Source organism: Pseudorca crassidens, chromosome 8, assembly GCF_039906515.1.
Source record: "Pseudorca crassidens isolate mPseCra1 chromosome 8, mPseCra1.hap1, whole genome shotgun sequence".
NCBI classification, from domain to species: Eukaryota; Metazoa; Chordata; class Mammalia; order Artiodactyla; family Delphinidae; genus Pseudorca; species Pseudorca crassidens.
The window spans coordinates 14,378,427-14,402,704 of NC_090303.1; the positions used below are offsets into that span (position 1 = coordinate 14,378,427).

Genomic DNA, 24,278 nt, shown 5'->3' on the forward strand with positions numbered 1-24,278 from the left:
TAGTTGAAATTCTACAATCTAAAGAGTTCTTTGCATTCTTCCACATTTACTGACTGATTCAATTATTTATTTATATCACTATGGAGTCATGGATATTTATTTTATTCTGTGGATTATAGTCCATTATTATAATTATCTTATATTTGTTTTGTTATTCAAATTGTCCTGTGTTGGCTACTGGGGCCTCTCTGAACTTGGCTCGTTTGTATTAATGCCTTTGCCACACGTTCCCATCATTTTGTGGGCACTTCCTTACTTCCTAGCACCGCAGGAGGTCCCAGCTTTGTATTATATTTGCCGTGAAAATTGGTGAATGATTTAGTACTGCTCAGAAACAAGAAAACAGACTCTTTCTTAAAAAAACTTTTGCCCCGTCTCCCTGACCATTGCAGGCTCTGATACCTTACTCCTCTTTCTGAGAATTCTGTTTTCCTTCAGACTCTAAAACACTGCATTTGCCAGAGAATGCTGAATAAGTGCTAGGTAACTGTCAGATGACCAACATAGAAAATTGACATTTAAGGAAAATAGTTTAAGGACAACCTAACCACTCATTCCCATAGGTCAGAAGATGTTCTTTCTTTCCTGTAGCAGGAAACACTTTACTTTAACAAAAAACTAAACAAAATCCCAATATATGAAGAATTCAAAAGCAATAATGTATTAATCTAAATATATTCATATAAATGTTCAAAACTATAACATTTGCTTACCCGACAATCAGTATAAAAGTTGGAGTCCACTGTAGTTCCAGTTATTTATTAACCTCTTCATTCAATTTATGTCTATATTTTGTTTTGATTAGACATTTCCTAAAAATTCTAATTTGCATGAAAAAGTAGTTGCAAAGTACATGAACTTTTTGAGTTACTTTAACTTAACAAATGTGTGAGGATTCTCTTCAAGAAAAATGATCTAGAAACTTTTTTTTAAATATTAAGAAATGTTTGCTTTAAAGTTGAAATGTTCAGGTTCCAGGTACTATGAAGCAATAAGTATACTCTACATTGTCTCCCACTGAATGCAGCTATAAAACCTGGACAGAATAAATGAAGCAGCTTTTTAAGGACTCAAAAGTCAACAGCAGCAGACAGAGAGGGGAAGAACAGAATTCAAACACTACCATATAAGTGGAAAGTTTATCAGTTTTTTTTTTACTGTTGTATCCCCAGGTCTGAACCCATCACATAGGAAACAAACTGAGCACTGGGACACTGCTATAGATAAATGTTTGTGCACCCCTGGCCAAATTCATATATTGAAACCTAGTCCTCCAGTGGGATAGTATTTGGAGATGTAGCCCTGGGGAGGTGAGTAGTTCAAGAGAATGGAGCCCTCAAGAATGGGATTAACATCCTTATAAAAGAGACCTCAGAGAGCTCCCTCACCCCTTCCACCATGAGAGGATCAAGTGAAAAAAATGGCCGCCTATGAACCAAGAAGTGGGTTCAGATAGTGAATATGCCAGTGCCTTGATCTTGGGTTTCCCAGCTTCCAGAAATGTGACAAATAAATTTCTGTTGTTTATTAGTAACCCTGTCAATGGTATTTTTGTTATAGCAGCCAGAATGAAAATAGGTGCAGACAAAGAAAGCTCCAGGAGAAGCCTCCTAGTTCTGGCTCAAGGAATAGGAAAGGGAATGCATAACACTCAAAGAGAGCGTGGAAATCTCCTGGCTTTTGCTTTCTTTTATCCATTTCCCTACCCCAGCTCTCAGGCAGTACTGAGGTGACAGTGGTAGGAGCAGCTGTGACTAGAAGAGGCAATGGGAACCAGCAAAAGCCAAAATCCAAAGAGAGGGGAACGTCCTTTAAGTTTGATGGAACAGCAGTTTCAAACAAGTGGAGTTAAATCCATTGTTCTTTTCCTATCTCTGTCCGGCTGCCACCTGGCCCCAAAGACAGGAGCAGTTATGGAAGTGCACAGGAGAACAGGATAACTAAAGCCATCGCATTCTGGCCAGAAGACCAAAAAGAGGCACCCCAGGAAACTGGAAATTACCAAGGAGGTCATGAGAAAGGAGCTTGGGAATATAACTGCATAAGGCTGTTTATGAATTTCTGGGCATACGCACATACTTAATTCAACAAACCACACTTTGAGAACTGAACTGACAGATACAACACCACCAGATCTCAGGCTGGCTATTAGGTGGTGAATACACATCACAGATTTGGATAGCTCTACAGAAGTTTGGAAAACTGAAGTGACATTAGAACCATGGCCCACAGAAAGCTAATCAGAACATGCAGCCTGAGCCCAATCACCTTGAAACCGCCAAGTGTGATATTCTGACTCAATGGCTTATGCCTGCCCAGGAGTGATCGCTAGGTAAAAGATAAAAACAAGTGGAACCAATCTGAGCTGGGACATCAGAAGCTGTGAACTGCAGATAAAAAAGACTTCATAGAATTAGCACAGCCAAATCACTGTTGTTTGACCTAGTAAGCAACAAACAAAACAACCTCTGGGGTAGGGGGATCTAAAACGTCCAGATATCAACCAAAAATTATGACACATGCAAAGAAACAGTAAACTGTGTCCAATACACAGAAAGAAAGAGCTGGCAATAGAAACTGCCTTTGAAGAGGCCCAGATGGTGGACGTAGCAGAAAAAAACTTCAAAGCAGCTATTATATACATGATTGAAGAACAAAAGGAAACTATGCTTAAAGAATTAAAGGAAGATATGAAGACAATGTCTCATCAAAGAGATAATATCAATAAAGAGATAGAAATATTCAAATTATTAAAAGGAATCAAATGGATATTCTGGAGTTGAAAAGTACAATAACTGAAATGAAAAATTCACTTGAGGGGCTCAACCATATATTTGAATTATCAGAAGAAAGAATCAGCAAACTCAAACTCAGAGGCAGACTAATAGAAATTATTCAATCTGAATTTCAGAAAGAAAAAATAATTAAGAAAACTAAACAAAGTTTCAGAGAAATGTGAGACACCATTAAGTGCACCAACATACACATAATTGGGGTACCAGAAGAAGAAACAGATGAATCAAAGAAATAAAACTTTACAAATTTTATGAAAAACATTAATTTACCATCCAAGAAGCTCAATGAACTCTAAGTAGGATAAATGTAAAGAGATCAACACACACCCAGACACATCATACTCAAAATGCTCAAAGACAAAGAGAAAATCCTGAAAAGAGCAAAAGAAAAATTACATCACATAAAGGAAACCCAATAAGATTAACATATAACATCTCATTAGACACCATGGGAATTAGAAGGCAGTGAAGCAACATACTCAAAATGCTGAAAGTAAAAACTATCAAACAAAAATATTGTATCCAGCAAAACTATCTTTCACAAATGAAGGCAAACTAAAGATAATCCCAGATAAACAAAAGCTGAGAGAATTTGTTGGTAGCAGACTTACATTACACTGAACACCAAAGAAAATTCTTTAGGATGAAAGTAAATGACCCATACAGCACTACAAATCCACACATTGACACACATAAAGCATACCAGTTAGATAATCATGTAGGCATTTACAAACAACAGTGCAATTGCATATTTCTTCTCCTTTCTTCTCTTGACTTATTCAAAATGCTACTGCAATAAACAACATGTATAAAAGTGTACTGTTGAACGCATAACATATAGAAATGTAATCTATTTGACAATAAAGAGCACAAGGGAGGTGAATAAGAGCAAAACACATGTGTTGGAGTAAGGAAAGGACATCAAATCCAACTTAAATCTAGAACTCAGGTCAATGAGAAGAAATTAAGAGGGCAAAATAGCATACATAAAATTAATATTAAAAATTCTATAAATATAAATTAGCTCTCATTTCTTTCATCAGCTTCCTTGAAAAACTTAATATTACATAACATTTATAGAGTAACAGTTATAACTGTATTGCTGAGTTTATAATATACATACATATCTATAGGAGTTATATAGGAGTAAAGTTTCCATATTTCACTGTAACTAAGTTGGTATAAAACTGAAGTCAAACCTGATAAGTTAAGATATACATTATAGGCCTAGAGAAACTAATAAGAAAAATTTCAAAAATATCACCAAAAATCACTAAAAGAATTTAAATGTTACATTAGAAAATACCCACTTAATGCAAATGAAAGCAATGAAAAGGAAATAGAAAAATAAACACATGAAACAGAGAGCAAATGTTGGCTGGAAATCCTATCAATAATAAAAGTGAGTGTGAACGGCTTAAACAATTCAATCACGTTCTTTGAGAAGATAAACAAAACTGATAAACCATTAGCCAGACTCATTAAGAAAAAAAGGGAAAAGACTCAAATCAATAGAATTAGAAGTGAAAAAGGAGAAGTAACAACTAACACTACAGAAATACAAAGGATCATGAGAGATTACTACAAGCAACTATATGCCAATAAAATGGACAACCTGGAAGAAATGGACAAATTCTTAGAAAAGCACAACCTTCTGAGACTGAACCAGGAAGAAATAGAAAATATAAACAGACCAATCATAAGCACTGAAATTGAAACTGTGATTAAAAATCTTCCAACAAACAAAAACCCAGGACCAGATGGCTTCACAGGTGAATTCTATCAAACATTTAGAGAAGAGCTAACATCTATCCTTCTAAAACTCTTCCAAAATATAGCAGAGGGAGGAACACTCCCAAACTCATTCTACGAGGCCATCATCACCCTGATACCAAAACCAGACAAAGATGTCACCAAAAAAGAAACCAACAGGTCAGTATCACTGATGAAAATAGATGCAAAAATACTCAACAAAACACTAGCAAACAGAATCCAACAGCACAATAAATGGATCATACACCATCATCAAGTGGGGTTTATCCCAGGAATGCAAGCGGATTCTTCAATATATGCAAATCAATCAATGTGATACACCACATTAATAAATTGAGGGAGAAAAACCATATGAGTATCTCAATAGATGCAAAAAAGCTTTTGACAAAATTCACACCCATTTATGATAAAAAACCTCCAGAAAGAAGGCATAGAGGGAACTTATTTCAACATAATAAAGGCCATATATGACAAACACACAGCAAACATCATTCTCAATGGTGAAAAACTGAAATCATTTCCACTAAGATCATGAACAAGACAAGGTTGCCCACTCTCACCACTATTATTCAACATAGTTTTGGAAGTTTCAGCCACAGCAATCAGAGAAGAAAAAGAAATAAAAGGAATCTAAATCAGAAAAGAAGAAGTAAAACTGTCACTGTTTGCAGATGACATGACATTATACATAGAGAATCCTAAAGATGCTAGCAGAAAACTACTAGAGCTAATCAATGAATTTGGTAAAGTAGCAGGATACAAAATTAATGCACAGAAATCTCTAGCATTCCTACACACTAATGATGAAAAATCTGAAAGAGAAATTAAGGAAACACTTCCATTTACCACTGCAACAAAAAGAATAAAATACCTAGGAATAAACCTACCTAAGGAGACACAAGACATGTATGCAGAAAACTATAAGACATGGATGAAAGAAATTAAAGATGATACCAACAGATGGAGAGATATACCATGTTCTTGGACTGGAAGAATCAACATTGTGAAAATGACTATACTGCCCAAAGCAATCTACAGATTCAATGCAATCCCTATCAAACTACCACTGGCATTTTTCACAGAACTAGAACAAAAAATTTCACAATGTGTGTGAAAACACAAAAGACCCCGAATAGCCAAAGCAATCTTGAGAAAGAAAAACAGAGCTGGAGAATCAGGCTCCCTGACTTCAGACTATATTACAAAGCTACCATAATCAAGACACTATGGTACTGGCACAAAAACAGAAATATAGATCAATGGAACAGGATAGAAAGCCCAGAGATAAACCCACGCATATATAGTCACCTTGTCTTTGATAAAGGAGGCAAAAATACACAATGGAGAAAAGACAGCCTCTTCAATAAGTGGTGCTGGGAAATCTGGACAGCTACATGTAAAAGAATGAAATTAGAACTCTCCCTAACACCATACACAAAAATACACTCAAAATGGATTAAAGACCTAAATGTAAGGCCAGACACTATCAAACTCTTAGAGGAAAACATAGGCAGAACACTCTATGACATAAATCACAGCAAGATCCTTTTTGACCCACCTCCTAGAGAAATGGAAATAAAAACAAAAATAAACAAATGGGACCTAATGAAACTTCAAAGCTTTTGCACAGCAAAGGAAACCATAAACAAGACCAAAAGACAACCCTCAGAATGGGAGAAAATATTTGCAAACGGAGCAACTGACAAAGGATTAATCTCCAAAATATTCAAGCAGCTCAAGATCAAAAAAGCAAACAACCCCATTCAAAAATGGGCAGAATACCTAAATAGACATTTCTCCAAAGAAGATACACAGCTTGCCAACAAACACATGAAAGAATCATCAATGTCACTAATTATTAGAGAAATGCAAATCAAAACTACAATGAGGTATCACCTCACACCAGTCAGAATGGCCATTATCAAAATGTCTACAAACAGTAAGTGCTGGAGAGGGTGTGGAAAAAAGGGAACCCTCTTGCACTCTTGGTGGGAATGTGAATTGATACAGCCACTATGGAGAGCAGCATAGAGGTTCCTTAAAAAACTAAAAACAGAGCTACCATATGACTTAGCAATTCCACTACTGGGCATATACCCTGAGAAAACCATAATTCAAGAAGAGTCACATACCACAATGTTCACTGCAGCTCTACTTACAATAGCCAAGACATGGAAGCAACCTAAGTGTCCATCAACAGATGAATGTATAAAGAAGATGTGGCGCATATATACAATGGAATATTACTCAGCCATAAACAGAAATGAAATTGAGTTATTTGTAGTGAGGTGGATGGACCTAGAGTCTGTCATACAGAGTGAAGTAAGGCAGAAAGAGAACAAATACCATATGCTGACACATACATATGTAATCTAAAAAAAAAAAAAAAATTGGTTCTGAAAAACCTAGGGGTATGACAGGAATAAATACATAGACGTAGAGAATGGACTTGAGGACATGGGGAGGGTGAAGGGTAAGCTGGGACGAAGTGAGAGAGTGGCATGGACATATATACACTACCAAATGTAAAACAGGTAGCTAGTGGGAAGCAGCCGCATAGCACAGGGAGATCAGCTCTGTGCTTTGTGTCCACCTAGATGGGTGGGATAGGGAGGGTCGGAGGGAGACGTAAGAGGGAGGGGATATCGAGATATACGTATACGTATAGCTGATTCATTCTTTTTTTTTTTTTTTGCGGTACACGGGCCTCTCACTGTTGTGGCCTCTTTCGCTGCGGAGCACAGGCTCCGGACGCGCAGGCTCAGCGGCTGTGGCTGATGGGCCTAGCCGCTCCACGGCATGTGGGATCTTTCCAGACCGGGGTACGAACACATGTCCCCTGCATCAGCAGGCGGACTCTCAACCACTGTACCACCAGGGAAGCCCTGATTCACTCTTTTATATTAACACACCATTGGAAAGCAATTATACTCCAATAAAGATGTTAAAAAAATAAAATTCAATCAAAAAGCAGATATCTGCAAATTGGATTTTAAAGAAACAGGACCCAACTATATACTATCTATGTGAGAGATACTTTAGATTCAAATATGCAAACAGGCTGAAAATAAAAGGATGGAAAAAGATGTACAATGCAAACCACAACCATAAAGAGAATGGGTGGTTATATTAATATATATATATATATAAAAATATCAGAAATATCAGAAAATAGATATTAAAAGAAAACATGTTATAGAAGTAAAGAGAGAGACATGATGATAAAAGGGACAATCCATCAGGAAGATATAACCATGATAAGCATATATGCACATAACAGAGCCCAAAAATACATGAAGCAAAAACTGACTGAAAGGTTAGACAGACAATGCAAGAGTATGAGGTGGAGAAGTCAACACTCAACTTTCCATAATGGATATAATGACTAGGCAGAAGATCAGCAAGGAAATACAAGAGTTAAACAATGGTATAAACAAGACCTAATAGACATCTACAGAATACTTCAACAAAATATACATTCTTCTTAAGAACACATGGAACATTCTGCAGATCGATTCTATGCTAGGGCATAACATAAGCCTCCATAAATTTGAAGAAGTTGAAATCACACAAAGTATGTTTTTCAAACACAGTGAATACAATTAGAAATCAAACTTAGAAAGTTTGAGAAATTCACACAAATATGAAAATTAATCAAGACACTCTTAAATAATCAAACTTCTGAAATTAACCTTTCTTTAATAGCCAATGGATTTTGAACAAGAGTGCCAAGAAAATTCAATGGGAAAAGAATAATCTTTTCAACAAACGATGCTGGAACAATGAAATAAATTCATACATACATACACACACATACACACACACACACACTCAAAATGGACCATAGACCTGAATATAAGACTTAAATATTGTAAAACTCTTATAAGAAAATATAGATGTAAATATTCATGTCCTTAGGTTAGTCAGTGGTTTCTTAGTACAACACCTAAAGCACACTGACAAAAATAAAAGAGATAAATTGCAAATTCAGGGTGCATTTTTAACTGCTGAGTTCTCAAAGAACGTAGAACTCCATTCCAAGCTCTCTTTAGGTGACAAATACACCATTTTGTATCTATTCCTCCTTCATTATTAATCATTTTAGAAAAGTTCTTAAAATATCAATAGTGCTCAGTCCTTGTCAATCATCGTTCATGTTCAGTACTACCAATAGTACAACTAGAATGTTTCTAATGTATGTAAATAACTACAATAAGTGATACTTAAAAGTATCTTTATGGGCAAAGGGAGTCAAAAAGTACAAACTTCCAGCTATAAAATAAATAAGTCATGGAGATGTAATGTACAGCATGGGGACTATAGTTAATAAGCTATATATTTGAAAGTTGCTGAGAAAGTAGATCTTAAAAGCTCTCATCATAAGAAAAAAAATTTTTAACTATGGATGGTGATGGATTTTAAATTGATTTATTGTGGTGATCATTTCACGCTATATACAAATATCTAATCATTACGTTGTACACTTGAAACTAATAAATGTTATATGCCAGTTACACCTCAATAAAAAAGTATTTTCATTTGAATACATATGTGAAATCATAGCATTCCGTATTGGCATCTCTTTTAACTATTTAAAAATAACAAAAATTCATTTTAAATTTCCACTTAAGCAACTATTTAAGCTATGGGAATATTTAAACCCTTTATTTTCCTGATTACAAAGTAACATACGATTGTTTTCAAGAGAACAGTTTTACAAAATTGAGATCATACAATATACACAATTTTGTATGCTGCATTTTTATTTTTATAAATGAACACTTTCCATGTCATTCCTCAAAACCATGAGATAAAGGCAATATATTGTTCTACTGTATTGATAAACTTCAAATTATTTAATGTATACTTCTATTAAAAATGGGCAAAGGACTTGAATAGACATTTTTCCAAAGTAGACACACAAATGGCCAACAGGTACATGAAAAAGTACACATCACTAATCATCAGACAAATGCAAATCAAAACCACAGTGAGATATCACTTCACACCTGTTAGGATGTCTATCATGAAAAAGACAAGAGAGAACAAATGCTGACATGGACGTGGAGAAAAGGGAACCCTGTGCTCTGTTGATGGGAAGGTACATTTGTACAGCCACTATGGAAAACAGTATGGAAGCTCCTCACTGTGATTTTTATTGGCACTTTCCTGAGATTACTCTTTCTTGATTCCTGTTTTTTACTCATCAAAATAATAAATTATGTATTTGGCTTGAAAGTTCAAGGCTCAGTAAAAGTCAATGCTTATACTATGAATCTCTACTCTGAAATAGGAGATAAGTGGAGCCTGATGAATAAACTGTGAGAAAGAGGAGAGACAGACAGAGAAAATAACTTTTGCCAAAAATAAAAAAGTCTTCAGACTTTCTCAGATCACAAATATCTTCAAAATTACTGAATAGAGTTGAAACCCTCCATTAAATTCCGCTTAATCATTGAGAAGGAATTTAGTAGTAATATGATAAGCTAATTACAAAGAGTATTTAAAAGAATAAAGAGTTCTTTGGTAAATTTCATGATTAAGACATTTTGCAAGTCTTTGTCAGATTTTAAGCTTTTGTTAATTAATTAAATAGGAGAATCTCATGATGCTTTATACCTATCATTTCTTGCTACTAAAAACCCAGAGCATTTTTGTGTAACTGTTCTGTGACACTGGACACTTTCTACCTTAAACTGGACTGTACAACCTTCCTGATTGCTTAATAGTTTCATCTTTGTCCTAGTGCTTCACTGTTTTCCTTCATCCCTCCCCTGGCCAAATACCTAATACAAGACCATACAGGACTTCCCTGGTGGCACAGTAGTTAAGAATCCACCTACCAATGCAGGGGACAGGGTTCGATCCCTGGTCCGGGAAGATCCCACATGCCGTGGAGCAACTAAGCCCGTGCACCACAACTACTGAGCCTGCGCTCTAGAGCCCACGTGCCACAACTACTGAGCCCACGTGCTGCAACTACTGAAGCCTGCGGGCCTAGAGCCCGTGCTCCGCAACAAGAGAAGCCACCGCAGTGAGAAGCCCGCGCACCGCAAAGAAGAGTAGCCCCCACTCGCCGCAACTAGAGAAAGCCCGTGTGCAGCCACAAGACCCATCGCAGCCAAAAATAAAAAAATTAAAAGACCATACATATATAGCAGGCCAGAAATTACTATTTGCTGAACAAATAACTGAGTGACTGACAGAATGAAAAAGTGACTAGTCTCCTCTGCCCTGAACCATGCCTTTCATGAAAATAACAAAAAGAGAGACTTTTTTCTTTAACATAAATTCTATTACCTTTTCTCCATCAATGTCAATCAGGTAATGTCCAAGGCATTCCAGTTAGATATCTAAATATGTAAGTGTGATAGCTTAAAAAAACCTGATGCATCCAAATTTCCTAGGTATACATAAAGAATGAACATAAAATGCCAGTAATGTAATACTAAGACCTTAACTTTTATTTGACATTTCAATAGGTTTCCTCTTACATGATAACGCATGAGGTTTTTCTGTATTACGATTCTTTTCAACACAACAAAATAAAATTGGATATCATTGTCTTATATTTTAATATAAAATTGAATCCTTAAACTTTCAATTTTTATTTCATTTGATCACTTACATATGAAACAGATTATTTTTTCCAAAACTGAAAATATTATACCCAGGTATCACAGAACAAAATGTCTGAATTTGTTCACTATCTGAAATGTGTCATATATACTCAGAGATATACATAAATTTTATTTTTGTATCTCTTTTGTCTACTAGGAATTATTTCCAGACACACTGTTTTACCTCAGATCTTCATCAACTGTTTTCCAGTTACAGGGAGCACTGTATGTATGTATTTCCCAGCAGTATTAGAAACAAGGATATAATTTTGCTTCATTTGTATGACCCTCCCAGGGCTATGCAACTGCATTTCAATAAATATTAACTAATGTCATTCAAAAGGCAATCTTTAAAATGCATCAGTAGTGCATGTGTGTATGTATGTGTGTGCATGTGTGCACATGTGTGTCTGCATGTATAAGGTAGAAAGGACTTGAAAAATAGCTCTGTATTTTGGGGAGCTTCTGACACTTACTATATGAATCCTGAAGGCTTTTTTCCCCCAGATGCTCAGATATTTTGCCAAAATGTGCTAAAACAAAGTCACTTGGAGAATATGAGCTAGCCTAGAGATTAATAAAACCTCCAACTTCACAGGCTTCCACAAATAATGATATGAAAACAACAGATAATTTTAAGCTATCAAATATTTCAAGACTTCACTCTGTTTCTATGACATATTTATCCCATACGAAAGATTGGCTACAGGAGTTATAATGGCCTTCTGGGACAGGAAGAATAAGGTTTCTGTAGAAAATGTTAAATTAATCTTGATGGTGATGCAAAGTTAAGGAAGGGTTGTTAAGGGCTGGCTTGCTGCCACAGGGTGGGGTTTTATTTTGGTATCCTTTTAGAGTCTGCAGGTGTTTGGCACCAGTTAAAATCAGGGCCAGCTGTGATATTTCAGTTCTGATATTTCCCTCCCAATAGTTCTCAGAAGTGATGCTTCAGGGTGATGTCTTACACCTGATGGATTCAACTTGTGTGGTATAAATGTGAAGACTCTGTTAAATAACACCAGTTTTGCGACATCCTTTGCCCTCTCTTCCCCACCCACGGGTCATGGCATCAAGGAGAAAGAAAAACATTAATCAGAGGTTCAGTCATTCACATACACATATATTTTTTAACTGAGCATTTCATTCAAAAATGGTGATACACTAGAACCGCCAAATTTACGGTCTTGAGCAAAATAGAAAAAGCAGGATAACACATTCTCTGTTGATTCTCATGGTAGATAATGATGCTTTTAAACCCTCTCAGTGGTGAGATCCATACCTATTTTTGCAGGAATTTGAATAGTTTCTATTAAAAGCTGCATTTTCTTTTAAGTCTGTTTGGGTTGGAAAACCTCAAACCACAATGTATTTCATGCACATGTTCCCAAGGGTATGTTAAATAGGACCATACTGAGGTCATCTAGTAAGTTTTTTAAACTTTTTAAGAATTCCTTTAATGTACTACACAATCTTGGCCTGATTAAAAGAAGATATTTTAAGAAAGCACTTGGAAACATGACTATTAAAATCTATATGCAGATAATCTATATTATACTTCTACAATGCACAGAGTTTTCCACAGATAATTTATCACTGAGGGAGAAAAAACAATAAAACTACCACTAAAAGGGTTTTGGATCAAGATTTCTCAGAGATAGCAGTAAATACAGACCAAAATCTCCTGTGGTATTGCTGATTGACTTAACAGTGGATGCTTGCAGGATCATTTTAACTGTGCAAAGGTCTGTAGCATATAATCAGAGGATAAAAGGTAGACACCCTTGCATCTATCCAAGAAAAAAAAGAATCATTTGTTGTTTCGGTTGAGTCAAAAAGGCAAGTTTTCTCAGAACATGAGACTATGAGGAAATTATTTTGGTTAGGAACAGTTTCGACCATCAAGCAAATTTTTGTTGTCTACCACGTTCAAACCACAGATGAAACATAAATGGTCCACTTGATAAGTAGGCCCACAGAAAATTATCTCCTGCTCTTTGATGCTTCTAATCTTTTTTCTTCTTTCTTTTTTTGGTTAGACATACCCCTTTCCACTTCATCAAAGTCTCACTTCCTGCGCCATGTTCCAGGCCTTGTACTTCACCCAAATCAATTTTCAGTTGAACTAGCAGCTGTGCTGGCACGGCGCACATGGAGAGCTGGGCCACGGGCGCCAGCGGTGCGGTCCCACATCTGAACAGAAGTGGCCGGTTCCATGTACCCAGGGCCAAGAAACTCCACAGCTCGTCAGGGGAAAAACAAGGGAGGACACCTTGAATGGAAATCAGACTTTTACGGAAAACAAAAAGATTTTCAGTAATCAGAAAAATTACTGAAGGGCTGAGAACTTCTTGGCACAAAGTCTGCAGACAGATTTTCTTAAAAGGGTATTAGTTAGACCTTGATTTTAAGCTAATGAACCCCATCCCTGCAGCTACACTGGATTTGCCTCTACCCACTAAATAATAAGTAAAAGAAAGTGTTTTTTAATAAAAATATAACCATAAAGGGCACCATAACCAGAGCTATTACCATTTACTAAACTTTTACCATCTAGCAATCCCTACTATGTGCCTTTGATAAACATTGTCACATTTAACACTTACAATATAGAGAAAAGATTCTATTTCATCACTTTACCATTGAGGAAACCAAAGCCTAGAAAACATAAAACTGCCCAACACTTCTGACTCCATGGTCTTACTACTGTATTTATTTCATACAAATTTTTTTTAACTCCCTGATTTTTTCAGCTTCTACATTCCTTTCAAAATACATAATGACAGGGAATTCCTTCTAAAAGAGCCAAACACTTCCAGGCATAGGGGAAAGATGGTGCCCTTACGTCTTGTGCCAAACAGTCCTACGAACAACTGCCATAGTCATCTTTGCTTATTTTTACTTTTTTCAACTTTTTATTTTATATTGGAGTACAGCTGACTAACAGTGTTGTGTTACTTTCAGGTGTACAACAAAGTGATTCAGTTATATATACACATGTATCTATTCCTTTTCAAATTCTTTTCCTGATTAGGTTGTTACAGAATATTGAGCAGAGTTCCCTGTGCCATACAGTAGGTCCTCGTACTAATATTACACTGCTCTCTAGTCTTTCTAAAAATCCAGATAATTTTATACACACATTTTGGTGTTTAAATTCCAAAGAAGAATGAAATGGTATATAAGAGACCAACTCTACGCTATTGTCAATAACTATCACTGTATGATTAATAATTTTTGATATTAGAATTGTAACAATTAGAATCTACTTTTTGGTGGATAAGAAGGCAGTTTTCAAAGACTTTTGGGGTAGTAGGAAAAGTTGGTATCCTGACTTAGAATATCACTATTCTCCATTTGAAAAATTGTTTAAGAACTAAAATAAGCCATAGACCAATAATAGAAACTTCCTGGAGGTCCACAAGAGCTGAGATACAAAAATTAAAGTAATTAAAGTGAGCTACAAGGGAAAATTGGGAATGAAAATCCTAATTACCCAATATTCAATCCGAACCAGCCCATAAAGTGAACAATTTTAAGGATGGGACCTTGGATCCTTGTTTATCAAAGCCTAAAAAATAAGTAACACTTGAATATATCTAATAATTTTTAAAATAACATTTTTTGCTTTGGTGCCTTTATTCCTGATGAAACACAGATGGAGCCAACAGAAGTGCTGATGGAAAAACCCTCAGGAATTCTCCCTAGAGAAATGTGCCCTCAAACTAAGTTAAATAGGAAGTCCTACACATCTTGGTTCTACTTTTAAGCAGGAAAATAATGGTGAAAGCCACCCATTCCCCTACAACAGCTTAAAGCCAAAGCTTGAAGTGAGAAAACTGGCCCTCTGGTCTACATTCAGGGTGCACAAACTGCTACCTCATCACAAACAATCACCAGCATTAATCACTGATGTAGTGGGGACCCTTTCACAAAGACTCAGCCCATATCAAGTGGGCACCCTTTTCTCCAATCCTTATTGACCATTCTTTCATTAGGAACAAAGTGTTGCCATACTCACAATCTTGGCAGAAAAAAATAGCACAGAGCAGAATTCCTGCATTCATTCACCTTTTTTTCTCCAGTAAACATTATAATCATTGAATTGAACACAGTTCAATTATCCTTTAAACAGATATTCATGTAACATGAAGGTACCAAAGTTAGAATTAAGTCAGTTTGCTCCCTTAAAAAAGTATATTCCATTTTCAACAATTCATTTCAAAGAAAAAATCTACCGCTATAAAAAATGAAAAGAATAAAGAGAAAAACTATAATTTTGAAATGACGGAAGCTGACAGATACATGAATAATCACGGCGAAAGTTTCATAGAAAAAGGCAGTTCCTCTACATTGTGGGATTAATATGTGAATCTGAGAAATGGTAAATTGCTTGCAGTGATACTGATTAAAGTAATAAAATCAAAACTTATTATTTTGACATTATCTAAAAAAAATCATTGGAACAATGTTATAGAAGAAACATTTTTCCAGATGATCCTTATTTCTGTACCCCAAGAAGGAGTCTGTAAGCAATGCACAGCACGAATCTCTATTCAAGTACATTTGTTCTCCACGAGTAACGCACATTAGTCAAAGCGCACAGAAAGCCCCTCATCAGCAGAACTAATGATGACCTGCTTTGTACATTTTAAGACAGCCATACGATGAGAGGGGGACTACAGCTGTGAAGGTCCTCCCATTTCTTTCTGCAGAGAATGATCTCTGCGTGCCTGACTCCAACCTTTCCATTGTCTATATTTCTATTTTTCGGGGAAAACACATGCCCTGACCTTGGATACTTTATGGCTGCTGAAGAAATATGTTCGATCAGATACATATAAAAGTATGATTGTAGGCTGCCAGTGCTAAATTCTGATAATTTTTATTTCAGACCCACACTTTAATGTAAGAGTAAAAAGTCACGTGATGTGACTTAAGCTCAAGATCAATGGCTAATGTACACTTATATGGATCAGTCTGGATAGAAAAGAGAGGCAAATTCTTGTGGTTTTAACCGAAACATACTAAAAATTTCAAAAAACAAACCTGGGGTTCTGCAAACACATTCTTCATGTTGTTAATTGGGCCATACGGGACTCCACTGCCTTCGAAGAGCTGTAACCACTTGCTGGTCATTTCTTCTTCAAACCTAGGAAGAGACCAAAAAAGGAGGCACTTTTATACTCTAAAGAATGTACACAACCTGTTTTCTCCTGTGGCCCTCTTTGAAAGCAACTGATAATGACAAAAACATGTTTCTTTAACTTTCCTTGTGCCTAGTTTTGAGAGAATGTTGCCAATATGAAACAACTTGAGTTGCCCTGTAAGTTATAAGAATAGCCACTCCCATCCCCTTGTTTGCAAATCCACCATTAGAGTTGAAATTCCTCCTATTTCTGACCCTATGAACTTTTTGACAGAGAGACCCTTGAAGAAGAGAGATTATGTAGAAAATGGTATTAACTGAGCTTCAAATGTGGTATTGAGCACTTGATGAATTTAATGATGATAATATAATGTTACTGAAGTTTTGAGTATAACGTCATTGTGCAGTGTTTTTTAGGTCTCAGGCAATAGTACATGAGGTTAAGATAGACACAGATATGCTAAATTATTCCTCAAAACAAAAAATAAACTAATGAATTGGTTTTAAAAGAAAGCTGTATGTTTTACCTCCATTACTCTTAAAGCACACCAGAATTAACAGCCACAACCACTGGCCTAAAAAAAAAACTTAATTACTTATTTACTTGCACTGTGGTTTACCAATTAGAACAAATGGAGACATGTAAAGACTAATACCTCAATTTAGCCAACAACCCTCAAATTCATCCAAGTCCTTTACCTCTGTTTTATTTTTACTATAATTTAAAATTGGACTTCACAGACACAAAAGCTTATTTGATTTCCTTTCTTTTCTCTATTAGGTCTTAAGGAAAGGAGACCTAATTCATTAATGAGATGTACTGTTTTTTAGTTCTCTGTTAAGACAGTGAGCCCAGAAACAAAATCTTGGATCCTCAAAGACAAATAAACACTCATAGCTTGTAATATATGAAGAATTTGACAACTGTTAATTGTTAAAATAGCAAACTATTTTTAGTTAAGTAATAATCTAGGTTAAAAGAAATTTTTAAAAAGCGTTAGCTATAGTAAATTATTGGCAGCAAGTAAAATGCTTCACGAATATGGGAGGGCTAGTGGAAGTGTAGTAGAAATAGTTAATATTCATGGGCTTCTATTCAGCTCTCTCAGACATAGCTAAAATTAATTTCAGATCAGCAGATTCTATGGGAATTATGTCAGAGGAATGCACTTTTTCCACTATTTAAAAAAAAGATTAAAAAGTGTCAATACTTTGAGAACACTTCTCTAATTGCCGTCTAATAGATAAAAAGAAAAGAGAAGTTTGAATTAACATACTCTAAAAGACAGACTACTATATGAACAACTATGTTCAATCATATAAATTTTTTACATAAGAATCTGATAAAAATTTTTAATGAAGGTAGTATACATTTCACTAGGAGTATAATTAATCCTATTCACACATCCACTTATTCTACAACCACCTGAGGAGCGTCTACTCTACACCAGGCATGGATTTTTGTCTTTAAAAATAATGCCTTCCCCCTTTTCTTTCCATTATGATAAAGATTTTTCATTATACACATTAATTATGGCCCAGTAATGTTAACTATCTCTATTTAGTACACAATAAAAGACTTCACTTCTAAATATTGAAAAATATTCTTTCATGGGAACGCCACAATGCAAGATTATATGTTTTGAATTAGTCAATTCTTCGCATCCACATTTTCTTTTCAATGACTATTAAAGTTGTCTCCTGGCGGAGACTTGCTAAGATATATATAGATATATATCACCAGAATGATATATGTTGAAAGAATAAAAGAGGCGCTTTGAACCTGGAGCCTTTTAAATCAGGGTGTTAATTATTTAAGTTTTCATAAACAGAGTGTTATAATGGTTACTCTGATGAATTTTCAAGACATAAATTTATCACCACTGGACTCACCCAAGCGGCCTGAAAGATCCGCACAGAAAATGTATGTCAATATCTCAACAAACCCATAGCTGCAGGCTTGCCAACAGGAAACTCAGGGGAATAGTTGAAGTTTTAGTATTTATATAAGCTTTTCACCACTGGACAAAAGGGAGGGATTTATTTCATGTTATGGAAAACAACGGATGCACTTTGGATATGAGACTGGGGAGAGAGGCAGCGTCTGGAGCTGCAGTTGTGACCACTGTTTGTGTATTTGAGTGGGTGTGGGCGTGGAAGTGTTCACAAATGCCTTAAACTCAATCAGTCAGAGACGAACATCACTGCATTCCGTTACTCCCAGAGGACACATCCATCATTTTCTTCTGAAAATCTATCTCTTGATCTAAATCTGATGTAGAATCCTTTCCTTTATCTACGCAAGAAAATCTGTAAGTGCTTGTTTTTATGAACCACAAAAATTCTGCTAAAAAAAAAATGGAAAGAGCTGATTTAACTCACTCAGGGCAACACAATCCTGAAGATAAGACAAGAAGGGTGTCCCTGGATCCACTGTAGTAGGCCTCAAAGCTACGGCCTCCTCTGGGAAGTTCCTTGGAGACTCATAAAACAATTCAGACTTAATTGTAAACTTACTAAATCAACCCATATATTTAATTCTAGATTTTTGTTGAATTCACTTGATGCCGAATGGTTATTATTAATCAGATTACATCATTTAGGCAGATGAAACACTGCTGCTTAAAGATAGACTTGAGTTTCAATTTCTTAACATGAAAATTTAACTTAGAAAACGAACCAAAGATTCTTCTCTTTTGAGAATGGATTAAAGTTGCAGCCAAATCCAAGGCCAGAGAGCAACTAATAAGAGATCCATGCCATGAAGGTGGGAGTTGAAAATAATTATAACATTAATGATTAATAAATGCTGGTCATTAATTGTTTGATCTATATTTTGTAGATTTTATCCTCATAAGCACATTATAAAGTAAGTATTATCCTCCTTTGACCAATAGGAAACTCAGGTTCGGAGAAATTAACTTGCTCAAATTCATATAGCTTCGCCCACCCCAACTTTTTTGAGGTACGATTGACAAATAAAAGTCATATGTATTTAATTTGTACAACATGATTTTTTAAGGTGAGCAATGTGATGATTTAACATACATATACATTGTGAAATGATTACCACTGTCACAGTTACCATGTGTGTGTGTGTGGTGAGAACACTTAGCAACTCCTCTCAGCAAACTTTAAGTATTTGATACAGTATTATTACCTATAATCACAATACTGTACATTCGATCCTCAGAACTTTTCATCTGACAGCTGAAAGTTTGTACCCTTTGACCAACATCTCCCAATCTCCCGCACACCCTAGCCCCTGGCAACCGCCGTTCTACATCGTTCTATGAGTTTGACTTTTTTTAGATTCCACACATAAGTGAGATCATGCAGTATCTGTACTCCTGTGTCTGGCTTATTTTGCTTAGCACTAAGATGCTTCTTCACTTTCATCCTATATACCTCATGATATATCTCTTTACATTAATACTCACTCATTCATTCCTGATGCTTTTAGCAAGAGTTTTCTTTTGTGCCAGTCATGGGGATTACAATGATAAAAAAGAGACAGTCATCGTATTCAGAGATCATATAGTCTAATGGAGAACAGAGCTATCGAAATTTATGAATTACAGTGCAGGATGCTGAGACAAAAATATGAATGAACAACTTGCAGTCGAAGCACCAAAGAGGGAGACCTGCACTGGGCCTGGGGAGTCAGGAAAGCATTCAAAAATGAGGTGACATTTGAGCCAGGTGTTGAAGGATGAGTTAGAATTTTCCACGGGAAGGGTGGGAAGAAGGATCTTCCAGGCAGAAAAAGCAATGTGTACAAAGACTCAATCTGGAAAGAATGTGAAATTTCCTGTGCCTTGAGCGGCAAAAGAGGAAATGGAAAAGGGAGGTTAGAACCAAGAGCGTGCGGCATCTGGTGAGCTATGCTAAGGATATTGGATTTCCACTGGCAATGAGGAACCCAGAGAGGTCTTTCAGTAGGGGACTGACATAATCAGCATTGATACAGAGAAGGGAAGGATATCGATGAGACTAGAGAAAAAGAAACTTGACAGGAGGCACCATGCTGTCTCCCTCTGATGCTTCTTAAACCTGCCTCTCCATCAATATCTTCCATATTACTGTCAACCAGAAATAATAAGTTTTTGTTTGAAAAAATAAGTTTTCCAGGCATTCTTACCCTTTTTTGTTACTATCCTATTTATGTTTCCAACCTATCATTACTGCTTGAGCCTCTGATATATGACTTGGCCACCAACACCTTTTCTTACCCAGTCTCCAAGGGTCTCCAGTGACCACTTGGGTCTGCCAATATTTTGTTCACAGTCCGAATCCCACTTGCTTTCTGTGCAGTATTTGACACTGTTGACTATCTTATCTTTAGGTCCTATGATACCTTCTTGGATTTTTAATACCCCTTTGGCCATTTCTGGGTTTTTTTTAATTAATTCTTTTACCTTTTCCTTCCAGTCCCAATATTCTTCATTTTCTTTTAAGCACTTAAGTAATCCTGTCATCTCTACACAGATGATACCCAAATCTATTATTTCTAGCCCTGACCTTTCCTCAGTTCCCCTTTTCTAGTTACCATAGAATATTTCCACTCAGATGTAGTATCATCCCCATAAACACGACTTGCCCATGGATGATTAAAATTTCCATTTGCCCCATAAACCTAATATTCTCCCTTGCCTGAACTCAAACCCTTGGCTAAATCTGGAACTCCTTCTTCTCATCATTTATCATTTATACATAATTGCCCTGTAGAATCAACTTTTCAAAAGTTAAGTTTTATTCCTCTATTGCCACTATTACTACCACAGTTCAAGCCCTTGATTCATCACACATGGACTATGCCAATAGTTGATTAAAAACTTACTGCCTCCAATTTTCCCCCTTTCCATAAATCACTCATTTTAGATATGTCTCAAATCTGTCCAACTATTTCCTTCCCCAAGATCATTACCTTCTCTCACACTAGAGAAACAGACGATTTCTTGACTGTTATAGCCCCATAACTTAAAATACAGTTGGCACTCAATATTTGCTAAATGAATGAATATATGACTATTTGGGAAGAATAAGAGGGTCTTGTTTGTTTGCCTGGTGCGTCGCAAGCCAAACGCTGAGACGATGAGGTTCGCAGCACAGAAAGGGTTTATTCCTGAGGCATCCAAGTCAGGAGACGGGAAAAGTCTCAAATCTGTCTCCCTGAAGGTGAGGGGCTGGGGATATTTATGGTATAAAAACTGAGGCAGGGGGAGCATGGAGAAAGGTAATTTGAGATAAGAAAAAGGACAGGCAATCGTTGCTCTGTGCAGATGCAACCAAGCCACGGGTTTCTGCATGGGAGACATGCTCAGAAAACGGCAGCATTAGCATGCTGTGAGGGTGGAGATTCTGGCCCTCAGACATCAAAAGGTCACCGAATGGACATTTGCACGTGCCCAGATGGAGGGTGGGAGGCCTTAACCAGTGTTAATCATCTCAAGCTCAAACTGGACACAGCTGACTCCAAGTTCCTCAAAAACAACTTGGGCAAACATCCTATTGCCCAGGCTATGTGACCCTTGGAGGACATACAAGCTTTTATAGAAACAATCAAAGTAAGCCTAACCAGTGAAGGCAGGTCACAAGTCACCACTTATCAATGGCTAACTGATAACTACCCTCGGTTTCGTCTCAGTCACATTAGCTTGAATTAGTGGGGTGGAGTATCTTCTCCTGAAACCTTGCTGAGACTAGTTTTATTCAGATACTGAGGTTGGGAGAAGGAAGACAATTTGAGGCCCTTAGCTTTTTTTGTGTGTGTGTGATATGCGGGCCTCTCACTGTTGTGGTCTCTCCCATTGCGGAGCACAGGCTCCGGACGCGCAGGCTCAGCGGCCATGGCTCATGGGCCCAGCCGCTCTGCGGCATGTAGGATCTTCCCGGACCGGGGCACGAACCCGTGTCCCCTGCATCGGCAGGCGGACTCTCAACCACTGCGCCATCAGGGAAGCCCGAGGCCCTTAGCTTTAAATGTAATATCACAGCACCTCCTTTTCCTTCTTTTTCTACACTGGTCTCTAAATTCTGTATAGAAGTATGTCTTATGGAAAATAGATCACTAGTTCCCAAAGACTAATTTACAAGTAAATGCTTCAGACATAATGTTTCAATTTAGGGACTTCCTATGATCCAGAGAATCATAAGATCCCAGGAATTCAAAAGATCTTAAAAATCATCTATTGTTTTCTATGATCCTACAAAGTCATCATATTATGTATACTGAAAATATTTCTAGTAATAGGGACCATACTGGCAGTTGTTACTGGAAGTATCCAAACACAAGAAGTGTGCTACAATAGAACAGGCATGAGATGTGGATAGATTTGGGATTGAGTCACAGCCCCAGCACCTCCTATCTATATGACCTTAATAAAAACATCAATTAAAAACGTTCACAATTTTTTCAAATCAAAGCAAACATTTATTAAACATTTACCAGTTGCAAGGCTCTGTGCTAAGCAGATTACAAACATTACTTCATTTAATTCTCATAACAATCCTGTTAGGTAGGCACCATTATCATGCTCATTTTAAAGATGGAGCAAACCGAGATTTAGAGAGTTTAAGTAGCCTTTTCAACTTGTATCAACATGAAGTAGTCAAGCTGGAAGACTATCCTGAGTCCAAAGCTCATGTGTTAACCACCACTTTCTACTGCCTGACCCTGGGCAGCAGAGTGCAGGAGAGCAGATCAGACAAAGTTTTGTGAGTGATGTGCTGCTGAAGACCTGTCCGACAAAGGGCTTGAAAAGGCAGTACAGCATCTTAGTGCTACTGTTAACTGAGAGCCTTTTATAATATGATAATATGTACTGGACACCACAAGAAATACTTGGCATATATTATTTCTTGTCCTCATAATCCCATGAGGTGAGGTTTATGATCCTCATGGTTGAGGAAACTAGGGCACAGAGAAGTTGAGCAGAAGTGTATGGATCAGAAGGCTCGAAGCTATAAGCTGGTGAGGTCTTGAACTGGTCTTTGTCAATGCTCCTTCAGTAGGGTAGACCCAATAGATGTCAGTGTCAATCCAGTCAAATCTAGCACACAGTGCCACCCTTAGGCCATTGGCAATTCAGCTACTGTTTGCCCCAGAGCTGGGGGAGGAAGGGAGGTTAACTCTATACTGGGTAAGTTGTCTGGGTTCCAACTATTCGTGACTTCCTTCCCACCAACAACTGATCAACCCTGTGGTCTGATAAGGTCTCATAATATTGGCCACCATTTTTTAATCTCAGCCTTTCAAGAACTCTATGAGAAAGGACTCATTACTCTTATTTTGAAGATGAAAAAATTGAGACTCACACTCAAGTCCACATTTCAGGCTCAGAGCTCATCTCACTATAATACACTGTTGCCATTTATAAACGATAATCAATAAATAAAATTTATTGAAAAGACAAGCTTGATTTTTAATCCTAAGCTCACCTAACTTTGTGACCATGAGTAAAGTTGTTTAACTTCTCTGAGCTCCAATTTTCTCTTCTGTTCTAAGGAAATTATAATCAGTTGTAAATTGCTTAGCACATCACCTAGCATGTAGTAAGTACTCAAAATGGTATTTACTTAGTTGTAAGGTCACATAACAAAAATGAATACAATAATAAAATATGTCTGTAACTTCAAATCCAAGGAAGGAATTTTAACAATTTATATAGCAACTCCTACATTTTGCTGATCATAGCTCAAATATTTTCTGATTATAAAGGTCTAAGCATACTAATATCAAATCATTCCTATGTTGTACACCTAAAACTAATAATATATAATATATATCAATAATCTCTCAATTCTAAAAATTTAAGTCTAAGCTTTTGGGAGTTCTAAAATATATTAACATGTTACTTTGCTGTTGTTTATTCATTTCTTATTCTAGAAAATATCAGTGTTTGCACTGAAGCCTCTGGGGGATTGGTGATGACACCAGTGTCA

At 36.6% G+C, this 24,278-nt stretch overlaps 1 protein-coding gene across 7 annotated transcripts in view; it reads right to left on the reverse strand.

Annotated features, from left to right (window-relative positions):
- Positions 1-24,278, reverse strand: part of SUGCT (succinyl-CoA:glutarate-CoA transferase) — a 681,818-nt gene that overhangs the window by 366,923 nt on the left and 290,617 nt on the right. For 6 of the 7 annotated variants that reach the window (XM_067745863.1, XM_067745864.1, XM_067745862.1 and 3 more), the window contains one exon: positions 16,235-16,337. In XM_067745863.1, coding sequence (XP_067601964.1) covers positions 16,235-16,337 — 103 coding nt within the window. Of the gene's footprint in view, positions 1-10,182; positions 13,475-16,234; positions 16,338-24,278 lie in introns of those variants that run through there. The other variant, XM_067745865.1, reaches the window with a different exon arrangement.